The sequence below is a fragment of the Manis javanica genome, chromosome 12 (assembly GCF_040802235.1).
Source record: "Manis javanica isolate MJ-LG chromosome 12, MJ_LKY, whole genome shotgun sequence".
In the NCBI taxonomy this organism is placed as follows: Eukaryota; Metazoa; Chordata; class Mammalia; order Pholidota; family Manidae; genus Manis; species Manis javanica.
In genome coordinates, this window is record NC_133167.1 from 61,179,093 (window position 1) to 61,200,133 (window position 21,041).

The following is a 21,041-nucleotide window of genomic DNA, read 5'->3' on the forward strand; positions in this document are numbered from 1 at the left end:
GAGTGGTGACATTTATGGGAGATTTTAAAAAATACTTTAATGTTTCCAAATATTCAACATAAGCACTATTACATATATGATCAGTAAAAAACAGTCATTATTTTAAAAATCCAGTGTCTCGCTAGACTTCATTTTAGACTCTTGGCATAAACATTTCCTTTTAGGCACACAATATAAGCTTCAATGACTCATCTGAATGTAAATTTGGCTCAGAGAGTTTAAAGACTTAAATAGATGAAAAGAATTCCTATAATATTCTAGAACAAGTAGTACTGCTTATGTCATCTTCTGGTTAAGAACCCACATCTAAGTAGCTCAAAAGACTTAATTTAATAAGATCGAATTTTGTTAATTACACACCATACATGTTAAGAAGATAGTGAAAAAGAAATTATAGTTCTGATTGCAAAAAAGGCATGGAATTTCTAAAACACAATGTCAAAGCTATTGCAAAATGTGATATCAACATTATTCTTGTAAATACTTCTGTCCTTTTTCTTCATAAACAAGGGATAAAGACTAACCTCAAATGAAATATTGCTTTGCATTATGATGTTATCTGGGTGCACCAAAGGAGACTGTTTTTTTTAGCAGTCAGCTGAGTGCACCTTACTGTGTAACAGTAGTGAGCCACTGCTAGCTCCCATTTCCCCTTTTCCTAGGCACAGGCCTTCTCCCCATGTTCAGACCTGAGCCCACAGTGGTATTTCATCCATACTAGCTCAGAGTTGGGATGCAGGGACCACATGAACTATTAGTCAGTGCCCTTCCCCAAGGTTTTCTAACTGTAGCTGGTGGGGAGGAACCAGGAGTGGTGGTGGCCATGTTTCCAGGCTTGGGGAGAAGTTGGAAACAGGAGAGCCCTTGGCTTCTATTAGCCAAAGGCCAGTCCTGTGTCTGCTCTTCCTGTGCATGAGGGATGGGAGTCCTCAACTTCCTCTGTTGTTTACTTTTGAGGCCGGGCTTCATATGAGCTTGGGCCACCTGAAATATACGTACTCTGGAGTTACACAGTAACTAACTTAGTAACTCTGCATTCTGATGATGAACAGGGTGAACAGTGAAACATTCTTTTCTCAGAAATCCTTTGTGTTCAAGTGCTGCAGCTCTTATCAGTGCATGAAGTATTTTAACAACTGCCTCCAATGTCTCTCACATTCCCATCTAATTATCCATTTACCTCTCTCTCCTGGGCTGTTTACGCTATTGGACTGTTTGCTCTTTGAAGTCAAGAATTAGTTTTACTGAACTTTGTATCTCTAGTGCCAGAGTACACACTACATGGCACATAATAGTTACTTAAAAATGTTAGTTGATTTTAAAAGGATTAAATAATATGATCGTTTTTCCTATTACAGAATTATTGCATACCTTCAAACTTTATTAATTGGAAATTTGTAGGTAAACTGGAAAAATTAATTTATTTAAGAAAAAAGAGGTTATTAAACCACTTAGTAGTATAAGAAACTATAAGGAGAATGATTAAAATAATTAAGAAAACAAATTGTTTCAAGCAGGTGTAGCCATATAAAATCACTGATTCATATAGAAATAATTTGTGGGCTAAGTTACAAATAACATCCCTCTAACTATTCATTAAGTCAGGTCCCTGAGGATATCTATTAAGCAACACTTTCTTAGTTTGATTCATTTATTATTTGTATTTGATATATTCCATAAATCAACCTTTTAATTCAAAAGGTGACTTCTGCAGTTATACATAGAGTTGACTTACAAACATAAATCCTCTTAAAATCTACAAAATACAGCAGAGGTGGAAAGATAAACCAAATACAAGTATTCCTGATTTTTGTCTCATTTTTATTTCTTTCAGACACATTCTAATTTTATTCATGCTCCAGACACATGCTACTCAGTATAAAACCAAACATCCAGTCTCATTATTGCAACTATTGACTGGACAGAGGTACAATACAAAAGACTAACTACACCTTATTCCTGGATACTACCCATTACAATCACCTTCAAACAAGGTCTCCAAACTACATTATTGCCAGCTTTCCCTTTCTTAGTAACTGCATCCTCCCACGTGGTCAGGCCAAAGCCCTGCATGCACTCAGTCGTCTCTCCTCTCCTCTCTCACCTCACCTTTAATCCATCAGAAACATTTTTCAAAATTTTTCAAAATCCATCCAGAACACAACACAACCCTTCCCTCAACCTCCACTGTGAGTACCATCATCTCTCTCTCTCCATGAGGGACCACCCTAGCTGCCTAGGAGTCAGAAAATTTAGTGACCTTGCTATTTAAAACTACCTCCATTCCGATCGGTGTATTTTATGTGAGTGAACTTTCCCAGCACTTACATGTGTAACCAAGAAGAGGAAAAGAATCAATATTAAATTCCTATTACATACAGACAACAGATATATTTTTAAAAGGCATTCATGTGCTTCAATGAGGCATTGCCAATAATAATTTACTTTAATATTTAGTAATTATTTTAAAAATCTATAAAATACCTATTTACTTTGACAGTTTGTATTATGACTGTCATAACTCAGTCCAGAAGAAAAAATTTTAATGAAGACTTATGTCCACAAGAGGCTTTAAAATAGTAAGATTTATATTTGTATACTTCTTTTGATACATGAATGTATAAACAGGTGTTCAATAAGAGACATTCAACCATAAAATGCATTAAAACATGAAGGTGCCATATAACCCTGGACAACTCACATTTAGACAGTTAAACGTGAAGGAAAAATCATTTTCTTTTAAGATACCGTTATGTTTTGGTCTTTGTTATTGTAGCTGAATCTCTATATCAACTACTAACTGACACAATTTAAAGGTAATCTGGCCTGGAAAAAAAGAATTTAATAGGATAAAATTCTATGGGGGAAATACAACAGGAATATTATTTAAAAGAAGGAAAAGAAATGCTACAACACTGCCAACTGTTAAAGACCTTGTTCATACAGTTTAAAAATGGTAACAAATTGTTTCTCATGATGCCTAACTCTGGTCTAATACACAGTAAGCATGCTATAAAAACTAGTAGAATCATTTCTTGGAAAAATTTGTTTGACTTACAGAATTGGAACTCAGTATCTTTCCACGGACTTGCAGATCACATACCCTTTCATTTAGAAAAGCCAAATACCAACAATACATTAGATTAGAAGACACGTACATGTATGAAAGAATGAATGAACTGGATATTTTGGCTAATTTGGAGGTTTCCACGCACTAGGCATTTTACAAAATAAAATAACATTTACCATTATTTCCACTTTCATCCAAACATTTTTGTGGCATGTAACAAGAACTTCAGTTTCAAGATTAGACATGCAGAAACACGGGAAGGGCCACCAGAGGGAGCCCAAGTGTTTTTCTGAGTACAACAGACACCAAAGAAGAGACCAGACCACCACAAACAAAATACTATAAGGGAATTGGGGCAGAGGTACTATACCCGTTTCAGTCATTTAAAAGGATATCTTATTGAATGACAGAGCCATTCTTAGCATTTATGTCACAAATGCCTTTGCCAGGCAGTTGTGCATTGCAAGCTTTGGCACCTTTTAAAGAGGAAAATTGGTTAAACATACTATTAAAACACCTCACATACCCTAAAACTAGGAGGTCCAGGGTAGACTGTTGTGATAACATCCATGGTTCTCTGCTGTGCCCCCCAACAAGCCAGGAGCTCTCTCCAGCTCTCCTCCTGCGCTTGCTCTTACTCTCCATCCTGGTCCATCTGTGGGGTCGACTTTGGGTGTGGTTTCCTCGCTTTGTTTGGGATCAAGCTGTCTGATTACAGTGCCACGTGAGTACTTGGTGTGACAGGGAATTTTTCATTCTCCTGGCTGAGCCAAATTATATGGACATTAAGATGAATGACTTTCCATTTGGCATCCTGAAGTCTTCCCAGAACTGAGGACTGGACCAAGTCCTAACAGGATTCAAGAGGACCTCTATAACGTGTTCCAGACCCAGTATGCATGTAAAACAGAATCCATTGGCCTGCCTTCGTGACCACCCCTTGCCCACTAAGGCTGGATAAATGTCCTGGGGCTGAGGTTACAGACAAAGGTGTGATCTTATTTAGAATTAAGCTCCTGGGGAGCTTAAGACACTGCTTTAAATTTGAAAGCAGTATCAAGTTTCAGAATCTTACTCTTGCTTTATCCTATTTGATCTCCCAACAATCCTCTTACTGTGGTGAGTCTGGGCCACCGTTTTGTCGGTGAGAAAATGGGAGGTAAGTGACTTGTTCGAAGTCACTGGCTATTAAGTGTCAGAGGCAGAAACTGATGGGCACATGGACTGTAACGGTGAAAGAGTATTGAGTTCAGTCATATTAATGTCTTCTGAGACAGAAGGAAAATTACCATCTTCCTTTTCCCTCACATTACAAATGAGGGAAAAATCATGACAGAAGTGAACTGAATGACTCAGCACTTGTTCTACCCAGCATTTTCAAGGTATGTTTTTCTAGGTTTATTTTTCATATCCATACAGGGTAATTTTATCATGTGTGCAAATAAATTAGTACAAACAAATTCCACAAGGTTAGGTCCTCTGTTGAACGCTGCTAGATTTAACATGTTTATTAATGCCTTGAGTATGAAATCAAAAGCATTCTTATTAAATCTGACAATGATACTCAATTGGGTAGGGGTGGCTGGTTCTTAGGAGAACTGGAATAACATTTAAAATGACCTTGACAAACGGTAAAGGAAAAAGGACAAAATTTAACAGAAAGCTTTGCAGAGTGATTCATTCAGAAATGGGGAGGAAACACAGGAGAGCCACAGAATTGAGGGAGCAGTGACAGGGCCACCAGAGCAGAGCAGCGCCGGGGGGCTGAGTGAGCGACAGGCTTCAGGGCAGCAGCGATCTACAGGTGTCGCCTTAAGGAAGATGCATGATACGAGGAGGCTGCAAATGGGAAGAAATGCAAGCTAATTCTCCATCTAATTCAAAACAGATCTTGTTTTAGGGAAGAAAATATAGTGTTTTGCTGGGACCCTGAAATGACTGAAGCTTAGATGCCAGGTTTTGATAAGTTTGGAAGAGATCCTAGAAAGCAGAGTGTCCAAAATAATGAAAACCTTTTAATTTTAGGTCTGATGAAATTAGCCTCAAAAAAGAAAATTCTAATAATCTGTTCCTTTCTATGTTCACTCACTGCTTGTGGCCTGCACTATCCTTTCTCTTCCAACTGGGTAACATCTACCTTCCATGTGGAATGCACACAGGCATTTCCTACCCCCAGCAACTGCAGATACAGACCCCCACAGCTTCTCCTGAGAGGATATACCACTAAGTACCTGCAAGCATCATCTCATTGACCCTCCTGGAGGACCCCTGGGGTAAGACACTACTACTATTCCCACTCTGTATATGAGGAAACAGAGGAGTAAGGAGGTTAACTAACGTGTCTACCTTCACATCTTTAGGAAGTGGCAAAGCTGGGACTTCAGCTGGAGCCCAAAGAGCTCCTAAGCCCAGGTCCTCACACCGGGCTCTGCTGACTGCATACACCCACGACACCTCCCTGCACTTCTGTGCTCACACATCTGCCTCCACGCACTGGCTGCAGCTTCCAGAAGGAAGGCACCATGTTTTATCTATTTTCATAGCCTCACATGAGGCCTGGGATTGAGTAATACATATTCATTAAATTAAAGTTCTTCAAGAAAATAGGTGGCTTAGTCTATGGGTATTTTTGAGTCATCCTTCAAAGGAAAGAAAATAAAGCCAAGTTAAAGTGAAGCGAATTTAAACATTTATAAGCACTGGCAGTGAGAATTCTGAACAATGTCGTATCATATTATTAAAGGTGGTTTTATAATTTCCTTTTCTGGAAATTTTAAAGAATGAAAAGAGTTAAATATATATATATATACATATATATAATAGATGTGTACACATGTATATGACTTATATGTATGTATACTTAGCATATTTACATGTGCATCTATCATCTACTTATCTTCAACATAATTTTACTGAAAGTAAAGAAATGACTACAGAATATTTTAGAATCTCTGGACTCAGGGGAGCCTAACACAGAATGGTTACTAGAAAATAATCCAGATCCTAAATGACATGTAATCACTATATTAATTATCTAATCTGAAAACACTACAGTTTTCACTCCTAAACATAGAAATATTTTGCAAATAATTTGGTTTCACTTTCTCAAAACAACAAAAATTTAAATACATCGAATGTAAGTGATACTATCTATTTTATTTTCACAGTCAATTGAGATAACATGCTAGTGGCCCAAAGTTACTGGTGATAAATGTTATTGCCTGCAGCACAGGATAAAATATTTCTGAAGACAGCAATATATTCTCCCATAACTTTGGAATCAGCCGTAGAGTTTATTACTATCAACATGAAATTATGTTCCTTGCCTCTGCTGAGAGTGGAACTGATTCTCATTAGCAGAGCCCATGTTGAGCAGCCTTACCTCAAGGCCATGTCATTTTTTAAAATGAGAAGAGGGAGCACCTGTTGGCTAGAGCAATTCAAGAACCTCGTTTCTTTCATTACTATTATTTTAAACAATTAAATACTACCCAAGTCAAATTCTGATTACGGAAAAGACTGAGAGAACATACTCAAAGCAGGATTATAATTCAGAAGCATGTCAGCAACATTAAAAAGGTCTATTCTATTAAAGAAATGTTTTAAATGTAGAGAAATCAAAATTAGAACACTGAAATAATCAGCAAATGTAATTCATAGTATTACAGAAAGAATTCTAAAGTATGTTCACAAATCATCACCTAAACACACCCCACTGTGCACCCTTTCTTTCCCCAGGCAACCTCACCATCAACCGGCTCTGTGAACATCGCTGAGAATGGTCCAAGGGAAAAAACTTAGGGCCTGATTGACAACAGAGGTGTCCGGATTTTAGAATGTTACTCACATTTACTATTTACTATTTACATAAGGACAGCTACCTGCCATTTTAAAAATTCAGTCAATATACCAGTATAGAAGCTACAGAGGAAGACAGTACAGTCAGCTTTTGTAACGCTATAGAGGAACAGACAAAAAGAAAAGCAGGAAGAAACTCCGCAAGGTTCCGCCCCATAAAATGTGTAATTCACAAACACAAAAACAAATACTTCTTCAGAGACTGAGAGCTGAAGCAGTGCTTTGCACCTCCGACACTAACTCGCTGTTGTTTTCCAGGAGGTGGGGCAGAGTTAAGTGCTGGCTCACTGAGCTATGCGTTCTAATAAGCCAGCTAAACAAATGAGTATTTACACACCACACGACTCGCAGGATGGGGCCAGCACGTTGCTACATCTAATCTTCACTTGGGCTATAAGCAATGTGTCCTCCAACATTGAAATGAGCGGGCTCAGGGTTTTCTCATTTGGTCGGTTTGCTGTCCTAGACAGAGCTTCACACCTTCAGCCAGTTACATGTACGTGTTTCAGAGTGATGGCAGCTTTAGGTAAACTACGGTCACAGTAGCACAGAGGAAAGCAGCCGCCCGCGGTAACCTGGGAATTATAGCCAGCATGTTTTGATAAGCTCTGGACATGTATTAGGCATGCTTTAAAGCATGATTTTAAACACTGTTTCACAGAAAGCCATTGGTTTGAATTCAGTAGATATTTGAAAGCTGGAGTTGAAAGGTTTTACAGGGCATTTATGGGGTTACCTAAGTTTTTTATATTTTAAGTTTGTACAAGGTAGATATTTGAAAGCTGGAGTTGAAAGGTTTTACAGGGCATTTATGGGGTTACCTAAGTTTTTTATATTTTAAGTTTGTACAAGGAAACAAAATTTCCTTTTCCTTTATCTTATCCAGAATTGTAGCCAATCTATAACAGTAAAATAAGATGTTGTCATTTAATAGGTGGAAAATAATGTAATTTGTTTTCTTTAACTTTGAAAAAGACCAGCAATACAGATGTGTTATTATATTCCCTAAAGACACCTAAAATGTCTAACCTTTTCACCCTAATAGTCACTTGCTTATCATTATTCTATTGCCCTCTTTTTAATGAGAATTTTGCAAACTGTGTAAATAATTTTTTTCTATTTGCCACTTAAAACCTTATGTCTTTATAATAATTTCCAAGAAATGTTCTTCATGTTAAGTGACCCCTGATTTTTAAATGTTTGAGAAGCTCCTGCTTTAAAAGTATTCTTCTTAAAATGAGACCTACCAAATAGTTTTACAAGACCCCCAAGCTTGCGTATTACTAATTGGTAGCATCAATTCTAGGGCCTGGGAAACCTTTGAGCTTTGAACTGATGACAGAATTTTATATTGGGAAAGTACTCTTCCATATTTAGCAAGAAGCTTGCTAATCATGCTATCAATTCTATAATTGTCTAAAAAAATGAGGACCTCAGAAGATCCTCTTGGAAACAAGATGTTTGTAAATAAGGAAATGGGATTGTTTTGTAATATCTTCCTGAGTCTGTGTGGATCCTTTCACAGTGAGGAATAAAAGTGTAAACTTCTAAAACTATAAACCTACACAGCAATTGACTATAAAGGATAGATCACAATTAGCAACAAAATCTACTTAAGTAACAAAAATTATAGACAAATTCATTCCTTCAAAAGGCAACCATAACATTCAATGATAAAGCTTTTTTTTAATTGTGATTTTTAGCTTCTGTTAAACATGGTCAGTTAGCTATGGCACATATGGAACATGGAAAAATACAGCCTAAACAAATCAAAGAATTTCTTTAAAAGAAACCAACAGCCCTGGCAGAGGATATGAAGAGACAGTTCTCCAAAGAAGAAATTCAGATGGCCAACAGATACATGTAAAGATGCTCAACATCACTAATCATCAGGGAAATGCAAATTAAAACCACAATGAGATATCACCTCATACCAGTAAGGATGGCCAGCATCGAAAAGAACAAGAACAACTAATGCTGGCAAGGATGCAGAGAAAGGGGAACCCTCCTACACTGCTGGTGGGAATGTAAGCTAGTTCAACCATTGTGGAAAGCAATATGAAGGTTCCTCAAAAAAAGAAAAATAGAAATACCATTTGACCCGGGAGTCCCACTCCTTAGAATTTACCCAAAAAGTACAACTTCTCAGATTCAAAAAGATATATAGACCCCTATGTTTATTGCAGCACTTTTTACAATAGCCAAGAAATGGAAGCAACCTAAGCGTCCATCAGTAGATGAATGGATAAAGAAGATGTGGTACATATCCACAATGGAATACTATTCGGCCATGAGAAAGAAACAAATTCTACCATTTGCAATAACATGGATGGAGCTGGAGGATATTATGTTCAGTGAAATAAGTCAGGGGGAGAAAGACAAATGCCAAATGATTTCCCTCATTTGTGGAGTATAACAATGAAGCAAAACTGAAGGAACAAAATGGCAGCAGACTCAGAGACTCCCAAGAATGAACTGGTGGTTACCAAAGGGGAGGGGTATGGGAGGGTGGGTGGGGAGGAAGGGTGAAGGGGATTGAGGGGTATTATGTTTAGTACACATGGTGTGGGGGATCACAGGGAGAACAGTGTAGCACAGAGAAGGCACATAGTGGATCTGGCCTCTTGCTGCACTGATGGACAGTTACTGCACTGGGGTATGAGTGGGGACTTGATAATATGGGTAATTGTAGTAACCACATTGTTTTTTCATGTGAAACCTTCCTAAGAGTGTATATCAATCATACCTTAATAAAAACAATAACAAAAACAAAAAGAAAACCAACAGCCCCAACCGATCACAACCCTACCAAAATAGTCTACTTGTTTTTGACTCTATGGTCATTTTTGTAATATCTTTATCAATTAATTTATAGGCTCCAGGATTCTTTGTCATCTAAAATTAAATGATGTCCCTAACAATTACACTAAGCAGTAGACAAAATAATCTAGCACATTAATTACCAGCCCATTTGTTTCTATAAAACTGCAGTTTATGAAAAGAAAGTTCTTTTTATGCAAGGTAAGGCTGGGTTTAGAAATAAAATATAACTGGGAAAGCAGCTAAAAACACCACTTACTGACATCTGCATATTTGATTAAAAGTTAAACATGGTGATTAACAAAATCAAGAGTAGGAGCTGGAAAAAATATATTCTTTCCACAAAGAATCTGTTTGGACACTGAAACAATAGTCTAAGTGCTTTTATTTCAGTTCACAGGCATATTATGCTATTTAGAAACACAAAGGGAATATAATATTGCCCAGCATGTAGTTAAAGAAGGTAGAAGATAAAAGAAATCATCATAACACAATTTATCTCTTATAAAGGAAAAATTTTAATTAGCACCACTTTAAGGCTCTTAGGCTTCTTTTTATCTTTCTAGAGCTTCAACTCTATTCATGAATGCCTTTCATCTCATTTGGTTTTCTTTGATGGCATTGGAGAGCTTTCCTAACCATGCATGGTGACATTACATCAACTCTATTTGCTGATAGAGAAAAAGTGTGCTTTTCTGTTTGCTAGAGAATTTGACATAGAATGGCCCACACAAATACAAATAAGTATACATTATAGCCAGTATTGGAGAGACAGCCTGCCCTGCCCACTAAATCTTTCAGAACAGCATGCTGATAACAGCTCATTGTCTCTAACTTCCTGCAAACTTCGAATTCCTATTTTGTCATATGATGACAGCTGGTAGGCTCTCTGCTTAGAACATTCTGCCTGCAAGGCATCTCCCACTGCAAGGAGGTCCGACCTAAAGGTCATTGTGGGGCCCAAGAGAAACAGAGCTTCCTTTTGAAGCTTAGAACATCTTCAACCTCCTAGGGTTTGGCCATTCTGTGTGTGCTACCCACATCACTGAGGGAAGCACATGAGGAAGCATGAGGCCCTTTTATTCTCTTTACTTGGCTAGTGATCTGTATATTATTTGTTAAAGTGTGCTTTGGGACATTTGCATCTAAAACGGTGGCAAGATCAGTTTGTTACTTTAGACTCTAAAGGCTACTTCTTTAGAACCTCCATGAACCTGACTATCTGGAGTTTTATTTAACAAAGATCTTTTTTGGTAGCAAAAGCTCTATGGAAAGGTTTGTTAAAGAAAGGCATTTAAGGAGAGTCGTAAGAGGAAAGAGACAGTTACTTTATAAAGGGTAGGACATTTTTCAGAGAACAAAAGATAGCTAGAAAATGATATAAGGCTTGAGAAAACAGTAATCACAATAATAGTCTAACATTTACTGAGCTCTATTGTACTGGGGTCTTTCCTCAGATCACTTTGTTCAATATTTATAATGGCCTTTTGAGGTGGTCACATTTTAAAGATGAGGCAAGGAAGTTTAGAGAAGTCAAGTAGTTCATGCAAAGTCCCACAGCTAGGAACTAAAATCCCTTGCTCAACCAACCAAGTGAATTTTTGTGTGGTATTTCAAGTGACATTGCTAAGTCTTGAACCCAAATCCGAAGTGGTACAGCAGTGGGCAAGAATTCCCAACCAGCCCTTTAGGAAGAGGAAGACCTGAAGAAAGGTAGAGTAAGCTCTCTGAAAAGGGATAAGAAATCATCTGAATATAATTAAGACGGTGTCTCTGCTCACAGACACAGAACCAAAAGCAGGAAAAGGAAATGAAAGTTAACAATTCTGTAACATTGTCACCTGGGTACAGTGATTAGGGCACACAGTGACAAGGTGATGCCTCTGAGAGCCACCAAGAACACTGCAGATTAACCACTACATACTTCCACCATTAACCCCTTCATGTTGTTATCTACATTTAGATTCCAGTTAATACAGTTAATATTATTTGCATGCAAAGACAATGCCACTCCACCACTACCATTCTTAGCATGCTTACCTGGCACTGGTTCTTGGTGAAAGGTTTGTCTTAAAGCTTCCCTCCCTTACCTGTTTGCCCTGAACAATTAGAGCAATTAATTATTTTTGGCTTCCAAGGAGAGGTTTTTACTTTAATGCACTTGGATACAATTGTATAATCAACTGACCCTGAATTTCATATTTTGTATTCCTACTAAGGAAAAACAACTTATTTCCTATATGCTGATAAACTAATGATTTGGTCTACTGCCATGTGTGCATTGGGGAAGAAGCAAACACTTAACAATAGTACTGCTCACCCCTAGAATAACCTTTCTTCAGACTAGTTAATATCAAGAAAATGTAATGATAATGTTGGAGGATTCAAACTTCTCCCCTTTATATTGCAAAGTGACTCACCAAAGATACCAGAAAAGATTAGAAAAATACTTCTTGCTCTGTTGAATGTGGATGAAGAGCTCTCTTTGCTGGTAGGGTTACCATGATTATTTTTTACTTTAGGAGAGTTTTTAGAAGGTAGGCACAGAGAGAAGCTACTCACGTTCTCCATGTCAGGAATTCCTAGAAGATGAAAAAAAGAGAGAGCACAAATTGTAATATCAACATGTAAAATGGAACTGAAATCCTTTGCTATATCAAACCAAGAAAAAATTTGGAGTTTTCAACTTGTGTTTCCATAAACACTTACATAACGCTGCTTAGAAAAAGAGCAGCACCCACCAAAATCTGTAACATAAATACTTAAGTGAATCAGGAGTAGGGCTGTGTGCCAGACAATAAAATCTCATGTTTATTTTTATTTTCTACCATAGGATTTTGTCTCCCAGAGGTAAAAATCCATCCCTGATTCATTTACACATGTAATTCCTCTGCTTTGGGCACCAGAATACTCAGAATCTTGGAGACACATCAATTCATAAGTTGCATATACTGTATTTTTACATTTTGAACTAGGTCACACTGCCTCAGGGATTTGAACCTGGGCTCATGCTGTATATAAAGCCACCAGAGAGATTAAAGATGGTGGCACAAGAGGTGAGACAGAGACTTCCTCCCAAAACCACATAGAGTTTGAAAATATAATTAATACAATTACTCCTGAACAGCAGCAGGAAAGAAGGCTGTGCCAGATTGCATACACCTGGAGAAAAGAACACACAGCACAGAACAGGGTAATGTACCAAGCCATGATCTGGTGGGACCCAAGCCCTTTCCTCACCCCAGCTCACTGGCAGGAGGAAGAGAAATGGAGCAAGAATGGAGTGGAGGCCTAGGACTGCTGAACACCTAGCCCTGGAGATCTGCTCTGGGAGCATGAACATTCATTGCATGGTGCTCTGGAGATGAGTGGGGTTGGAAAGCTAAGACAGACAGAATACCTGGAGAGACAGAGAATCCAGCCACTTGTGGAAAACAGGGATCCACATCTGGCTGCTCTGAGACAAAAGAAAGGTGGGCAGTCTGAGAGACTTCCTAACAGTGAGAGGGCTGCTAAAGGGGCAAGGATTACACAGAGCTTACTGCTCAGGAAAAAGGAAAGGTGGACAAAATTGTCCAGGTGCACTCTGCCCCTCAGGTTGGAAACTTTCAGGAGCTTCAGGCACTCCATCCCCCTGGCTGGCTATGCAACTCCAAGGCCTGCCACCATGATACGTAGCTGGCTGCACCTTCCACCCAGCCAGCTTGCAATGGCTTGCAAACCGGCAGCCCCTGCACTGGCATCTGGCCAACCAGAGGGAAGCCCCACCTATGGCAGCTACAAACACAAGGCATAGAGGCTTACACATGTGTGCTTGGCCCACTGGTTCTGGCAGTGGGGACAGGCATAGCAGCTGGGAAGCACGAAACAGCTCCTTCCTACCCCCAGGCACCAGCACCGCTCCCCTGTGACCTCTGACATTGCTCTAGCGGCTGAGCAGCTCCAGAGAGTAGAGGTTCTGGGCACTAGAGCATGCCACATGCAAATATGGAACCTAGTTCAAACAAAAATTTCACAAACAGCAGAAGAAGGGTCAAGTGAAGCTGAACTCATCAATCTTCCTGAAAGAGATTTCAAAATAAAAATCATAAACATGCTCATGGAGGTACAGAAAAATATTCAAAAACTCAGGGAAGAATTCCGGATGGAGAGTCAATCATTACAGAATACAGTATCAGAAATGAAACATACAATGGAGGGATTTAAAAGCAGATTAGATATAGTGGAGGAGAGAGTAAATAGAATAGAAATTAGAGAAGGGGAATTCAAAGAAGCTGAGGCACAGAGAGAAAAAAGGATCTCTAGGAATAAAAGAATATTGAGAGAGCTGTGCAACCAATCCAAATGGAACAATATTTGCATTATAGGGGTATCAAAAGAAGAAGAGAGAAAAAGGGATAGAAAGTGTCTTTGAGGAGGTGATTGCTGAAAACTTCCCCAATCTGGGGAAGAAGATAGTCTTTCAGACCATGGAGGTGCACAGATTTCCCAACACAAGGGACCCAAGGAAGATAACAAGATAATTAAAATGGCAAAGATCAAGGTTAAGGACAGACTATTAAAAGCAGCCAGAGAGAGAAAAAAGATCACATACAAAGGAAAACCCATCAGCCTATCATCAAACTTCTCAACAGAAACCTTACAGGACAGAAGGGAGTGGCATGATAATTTTAATGCAATGAAGAAGAAGGGCCTTAAACAAAGAATACTCTACCTGGTAAGAATATCATTTAAATTTGAAGGAGGGATTAAACAATATTCTGAAAAGCAAAAGCTAAGAGAATGTACCTCCTACAAGCCATCTCTACAGTGTATTTTGGAAAAATTTCAATTGATGGAAGTGTTCCTAAGGCTAAATAGCTGTCACCAGAGGAAATAAAATGACAGTAAAGAAAGTAAAACAGTTCATTACAGAGTAGATGCAAAATTAAAGCAACTACCTCCAAAATCAGTCAAGGGATAGACGAAGAGTACAGAATATGATACCTAATATATAAAGAATGGAGGAGGAAGAAAAAGGAGGGATAAAAAAAGAACCTTTAGATTGTGTTTGTAATAGCACACTAAGTTAGTTAAGTTAGACTGTTAGATAGTAAGGATGTTACACTTGAACCTTTGGTAACCATGAATTTAAAGGCTGCAGTGGCAATAAGTACATACCTATCGATAATCACCCTAAATCTAAATGGTCTGAGTGCATCAATCAAAAGACATAGAGTCACTGAATGGGTAAAAAAACAAGATCCATCTATATGCACAAGAGACTCATTTCAAACCCAAAGACATACACAGACTAAAGTGAAGGGATGGAAAAAGATATTTCATGCAAATAATAGGGAGAAAAAGGCAGGCATTACTTGTCAGACAAAATAGACTTCAAAACAAAGAAAGTCACAAGGAACAAAGAAGGACATTAGATAATGATAACGGGGGCAGTCCAACAAGAGAATATAACCATTATAAATATCTATGCACCGAACACAGGATCACCTACATATGTGAAACAAATACTAACAAAATTAAAAGGGGAAATAGAATGCAATGCATTCATTTTAGGAGACTTCAACACTCCACTCACTCCAAAGGACAGATCAGACAGAAAATAAGTAAGGAGACAGAGGCGTCAACAACACACTAGAACAGATGGACCTGACAGAAATATGCAGAACACTCCACCCAAAAGCAAGAGGATACACATTCTTCTGAAGTGTACATGGAACATTTTCAAGACTAGATCATATACTAGGCCACAAAAAGAGCCTCAGTATATTCAAAAAGACTGAAATTGTACCAACCAGCTTCTCAGACCACACAGGTATGAAACTAGAAATAAATTACACAAAGAAAATGAAAAAGCCCACAAACACATGGAGGCTTAATGATATGCTCCTAAATAACCAATGGATCAATGACCAAATAAAAACAGAGATCAAACAATATATGGAGACAAATGACAGCAATAATTCAACACCGCAAAATCTGCAGGAAGCAGCGAAGGCCATGCTAACAGGGAAGTATATTGCAATATAGGCCTACCTCAGGAAATAAGAACAATCCCATATTAACAGTCTAAACTCACAATTAATGAAACTAGAAAAAGAAGAGCAAATGAGGCCCAAAGTCAGTAGAAGGAGGGACATAATGAAGATTAGAGCATAAATAAATAAAATTGAGAAGAATAAAACAATTGAAAGAACCAATGAAAGCAGCAGCTGTTTTTTTCTGAAAATAAATAAAATAGATAAAGCCCTAGCCAGACTTATCAAGAAAAAAAGAGAGTCTACAGACACAAAGAGAATCAGAAGTGAGAAAGGAAAAAAATCACTATGGACACCACAGAAATACAAAGAATTATGAGAGAATACTAGAAAAATTATATGCTAACAAACTGGATAACCTAGAAGAAATGGACTTTCTATAAAAATGCACCCTTCCAAGACTGATCCAGGAAGAAACAGAAAGTCTAAACAGACCTATCACCAGCAATGAAATTGAATTGGTAATCAAAAAACTACCTATGAAAAAACCCCCTGAACCAGATGGCTTCACTGCTGAATGTTATCAAACATTTAGTGAAGACCTAATACCCATCCTCCTTAAAGTTTTCCAAACAGTAGAAGAGGAGGGAATACTTCCAAACTCATTCCATCTCACTCTAATACCAAAACCAGTCAAAGACACCACAAAAAAAGAAAATTATAGACCAATATCCCAGATGAACATAGATGCAAAAATACTCAAAAAATATTAGTAAACTGAATTCAAAAATACATAAAAAAGAATCATGATAAGTAGGATTTATTCCAGGGATGCAAGGATGGTACAATATTCGAAAATCCATCAACATCATCTACCACATCAACAAAAAGAAGGACAAAAACCACATGATCATTTCCATAGATGCTGAAAAAGCATTCGACAAAATTCAAGATCCATTCATGATAAAAACGCTCAACAAAATGGGTATAGAGGGCAAGAACCTCAACATAAGGAAAGGCCACATATGACAAACCCAAAGCCAACATTATACTTAATGGCAAGAAGCTGAAAGCTTTTCCTTTAAGATCAGAAACAAGATAAGAATGCCCACTCTCCCCACTTTTATTCCACATAGTACTGAAGGTCCTAGCCACAGCAATCAGACAATGCAAAGAAATAAAAGGCATCCAGATTGGTAAAGAAGAAGTTAAATTGTCACTGTTTGCAGATAAAATGATATTGTACATAAAAACCCTAAAGAATCCACTCCAAAGCTGCTAGATCTAATATCTGAATTCAGCAAAGTTGCAGGATACAAGGTTAATGCACAGAAATCTGTTGCATTCCTATACACTAATGATGAACTAGCAGAAAGAGAAATCAGGAAAACAATTCCATTCACAATTGCATTAAAAAAATACCTAAAAATAAACCTAACAAAGGAAGTGAAAGACCTATACCCTGAAAACTACAAGACACTCATGAGAGAAATTAAAGAAGATACCAATAAATGGAAATACATCCATGCTCATGGATAGGAAGAATTAATATTGTCAAAATGGTCATCCTACCTAAAGCAATCTACAGATTCAATGCAGTCCCCATCAAAATATCAACAGCATTCTTCAACGAACTAGAGCAAATAGTTCTAAAATTCATATGGAACCACAAAAGACCTTGAAGAGCCTAAGCAATCCTGAGAGTGAAGATAAAGCTGGGGGGTTACACTCCCTGACTTGAGCTCTACTACAAATCCACAATAATCAAGACAATTTGGTACTGGCACAAGAACAGACCCATAGATTAATGGAACAGACTAGAGGGCCCAGATATAAATCCAAGCATAAATGGTCAATTAAGATACGATAAAGGAGCCATGGACATACAATGGGGAAATGACAGCCTCTTTAACAACTGGTGTTGGCAAACTGGACAGCTGCATGCAAGAGAATGAAACTGGATTATTGTCTAACCCTATACACAAAAGTAAACTTGAAATAGATCAAAGACCTGAATGTAAGTCATGAAACCATAAAACTCTTATAAGACAACATGGGCAAAAATTTCCTGAATACAAACATGAGCAACTTTTTCCTGAACGCATCTCCTCAGGCAAGGGAAACAAAAGCAAAAATGAACAAGTGGGACTACATCAAGCTAAAAAGCTTCTGTACAGCAAAGGACACCATAAGCAGACAAAGGCATCCTACAGTATAGGAGAATATATTTGTAAACAACTTATATGATAAATGGTTAACATCTAAAATATATAAAGAATTCACATGCCTTAACACCCAAAAAACAAATAACCTGATTAAAAGATGGGTAGAGGATATGAATAGACACATCTCCAAAGGAGAAATTCAGATGGCCAATAGGCACATGAAAAGATGCTCCATATTGCTAATCATCAGAAAAATGCAAATTAAAACCACAATGAGATATCACCTCACACCAGTTAGGATGGCCAGCATCAAAAAGACTAAGAACAGCAAATGCTGGTGAGGATGCAGAGAAAGGGGAATCCTCCTACACTGCTGGTGGGAATGTAAATTAGTACAGCCATTGTGGAAAGCAATATAGAGGTTCCTCAAAAAACGAAAAATAGAAATACCATTTGACCCAGGAATTCCACTCCTAGGAATTTACCCTAAGAATACAAATTCTCAGACTCAAAAAGACATATGCACCCTTATGTTTATTGCAGCACTTTTTACAATAGCCAAGATATGGAAGCAACCTAAGTGTCCATCAATAGATGAATGGATAAAGAAGATGTGGTACATATACACAATGGAATACTATTCAGCCATAAGTAAGAAACAAATCCTACCATTTGCAACAACAATGGATGGAGCTGGAGGGTATTTTGCTCAGTGAAATAAGCCAGGTGGAGAAGGACAAGTATCAAAAGATTTCCCTCATTCGTGGAATATAACAATGAAGCAAAGCTGAAGGAACAAAATAACAGCAGACTAACAAACTCCAAGAAAGGACTAGTGGTTACCAAAGAGAATAGGTGGGGGAGGGTGGGGGAGGAGGGAGGGAGAAGGGGATTGAGGCATATTAATGATTAGTAAACATGGTGTTGGGATCATGGGAAAGACAGTGTAGCACAGAGAAGACAAGTAGTGACTCTGTGGCAGCTTACTACACTGATGGGCAGTGACTGCAATGGGTATGGGGGAGGTATGGGGTATGATAATATGGGTGAATGTAGCAACCACATTGTTTTTCATGTGAAACCTTTGTAAGATTGTATATCAATAATACCTTAATAAAAAAATTGTATAAAAAACAATAAATATAAAATAAAACCACCAGAACACAACTTCCATTTGAAGCAAAGCAAACTCCTGGTGTCACCAAGCCAGGTCCTAGCACAGCAGTGGCTGTTTCCAGGGCTATTTCAGTTTCCTATTGAAAAAGTTAATCATTCATTCATTCACTCATTTGTTCATTCACTTAACTAACATTGCATGAGCATCTGCTACGGGCAGGTCCTGGTCCTCTGCCCTTCCTCTGGTGCTGTACTCTGACTGACATGGTAAGGGTGGCCATACTGGAAGGACCACAGCCCCAGCAGAACCTAATGTCCCCAGTGCATTGGACCCAAGTGGACTTACACTGAGAGACAGAAGCCCAGGTGATTTTTATGTGTGGCTTGCCTCTAGCTTCCAACCACTGGGGCAGTTAGAGGTGGTTTGCAATGTCAAAATAAGATATGTGCAAATTCTGAGCGAACAATGCATTCTGTGTTTATTAAGGGGCCACATAGATTTACAACACTGGCATTAAAAGAACTGAATGTCCAGGTTAATAGGCAGCAGTAGAGCACACAGAAAGGGTAAGGATGGAAGAGACTATTTAGAAATGTTCCCTAATTAAACTTTAACAACCAAACTCGGATGGTACCAGGACATAAAAGCTCAGGCAGGAATCAGGGGACAGAGAGAGTCATTAATGAATAACAGAGTATTAATGAACCTGTTTGCCATCACGTCCCCCATCTGTCAGAAAGAGCAAAGGTGGACTAATGGCAGCACTCTGAGCCCTTCCACCCATCCACTCAACAACCATTTGAAGGGACTGAAGTTGATTACAGAAGATAAAGGAAGATAACAGAAGCTCAGTTTCTAAGAGTTTCAATAAAATAAATGCACAGTTGCACAAATCCCCATATCTGAGTGGCTGGAAATTAGGCTATCTGTAGGAAAAAGTGATTTGGGGCAATGCAGAAAATTCAGAGTTGGCTAAGCCATTGGCAGCCTTGGAATTCCACCTTCATGCAGGCCATGGGCAGGCACGAGAAGGCTTTGAACAACCGAGTGATATGTCAGGAAAAAGGAGGGAAGGTACTGTTTGAAATAAAAAAATATTTAAAACATAAAAACCAGATGCAGTGGCATGATCCTTGAAGTTCAGTGTGAGCAATCAGCCATATAAACATTCAGTTGGGGAAATATGAATTTGGACTGAGTAGTAGATGTTATTAAGGAAAAGTATACCAGTTATTACGTGTGAAAATGGTGCTGTAGTTAGGCATGGAAAAGTCCTTATTTTCAAAAAATACCTGCTGAAGTATTTGGGGTAAAATGTGTGTATGTGATTAGAAGAAGGAAATATTACAAAATATTAATATTAAAATACATATTGATATTAGTAATAAACATCATTTTTAGGTATAAAAATACTAATAGTAATTAAATCTAAGTGATGAAGAGATGGGTGGTAACTGGTAACTATCATTCTGTATGTTTGAAATTGCTTTATTCACTATAAAAAGCAAATTTGGAAAGTTTTGTGTAAGTCAGGTGTAGGTAGACCAAGGATGATGCTGAAGGTGCGGAGCCAGCTGAGTCATTTTTGCCCTGAGGTCGAGAGTGATGAGGCGGCTGCAGAGGTGACAGAGAGGAAAGAATACGTGCCCTGCAGGAAGGATGTGTTGGACAATAAACTGTGGTGGGTGGAGGTGGAGCGGGGGACTCCAAAATGACTGAGGCCGGGAGCCTTGTTTGGGAGCAGAGCGGCAGAGTCATGGACAGAAATGTGGCTTTCAGGAGGGGGTCGGGTTCAGTGGGAATCAGGATGTGTTCTGTTACTGACATTTTGAGTTCAAATGGCCAGTAGGACATCCAGGTGGGAAGAGAATCAGGAGTCAAGTGGAAAGCTAGGCTGCCCTTCGGAGGAAGCAGAGGAACTGGTTTGGGAAGTATTTGTATCAGTTCGAAGAAAGGATGGATGAGACCAAAGTATATAGAGCAACAGAGAAAAGCAGCCCAGGCTAGACTCTTGGGAAATACCTAAGCTTTTG

General features: G+C 38.4%; 1 protein-coding gene across 18 annotated transcripts in view; it reads right to left on the reverse strand.

The window, feature by feature from the left end:
• The window catches only part of RAPGEF4 (Rap guanine nucleotide exchange factor 4), a 310,512-nt gene that overhangs the window by 112,240 nt on the left and 177,231 nt on the right, over window positions 1–21,041 (reverse strand). For 17 of the 18 annotated variants that reach the window (XR_012123693.1, XR_012123694.1, XR_012123696.1 and 14 more), the window contains one exon: window positions 12,311–12,330. Coding sequence is in view for 13 of the 18 variants with exons in the window: in XM_073218685.1 (XP_073074786.1) it covers window positions 12,311–12,330 (20 nt within the window). In the remaining 5 variants the exon portion in view is untranslated. Of the gene's footprint in view, window positions 1–3,596; window positions 3,616–12,310; window positions 12,331–21,041 lie in introns of those variants that run through there. The other variant, XM_037027171.2, reaches the window with a different exon arrangement.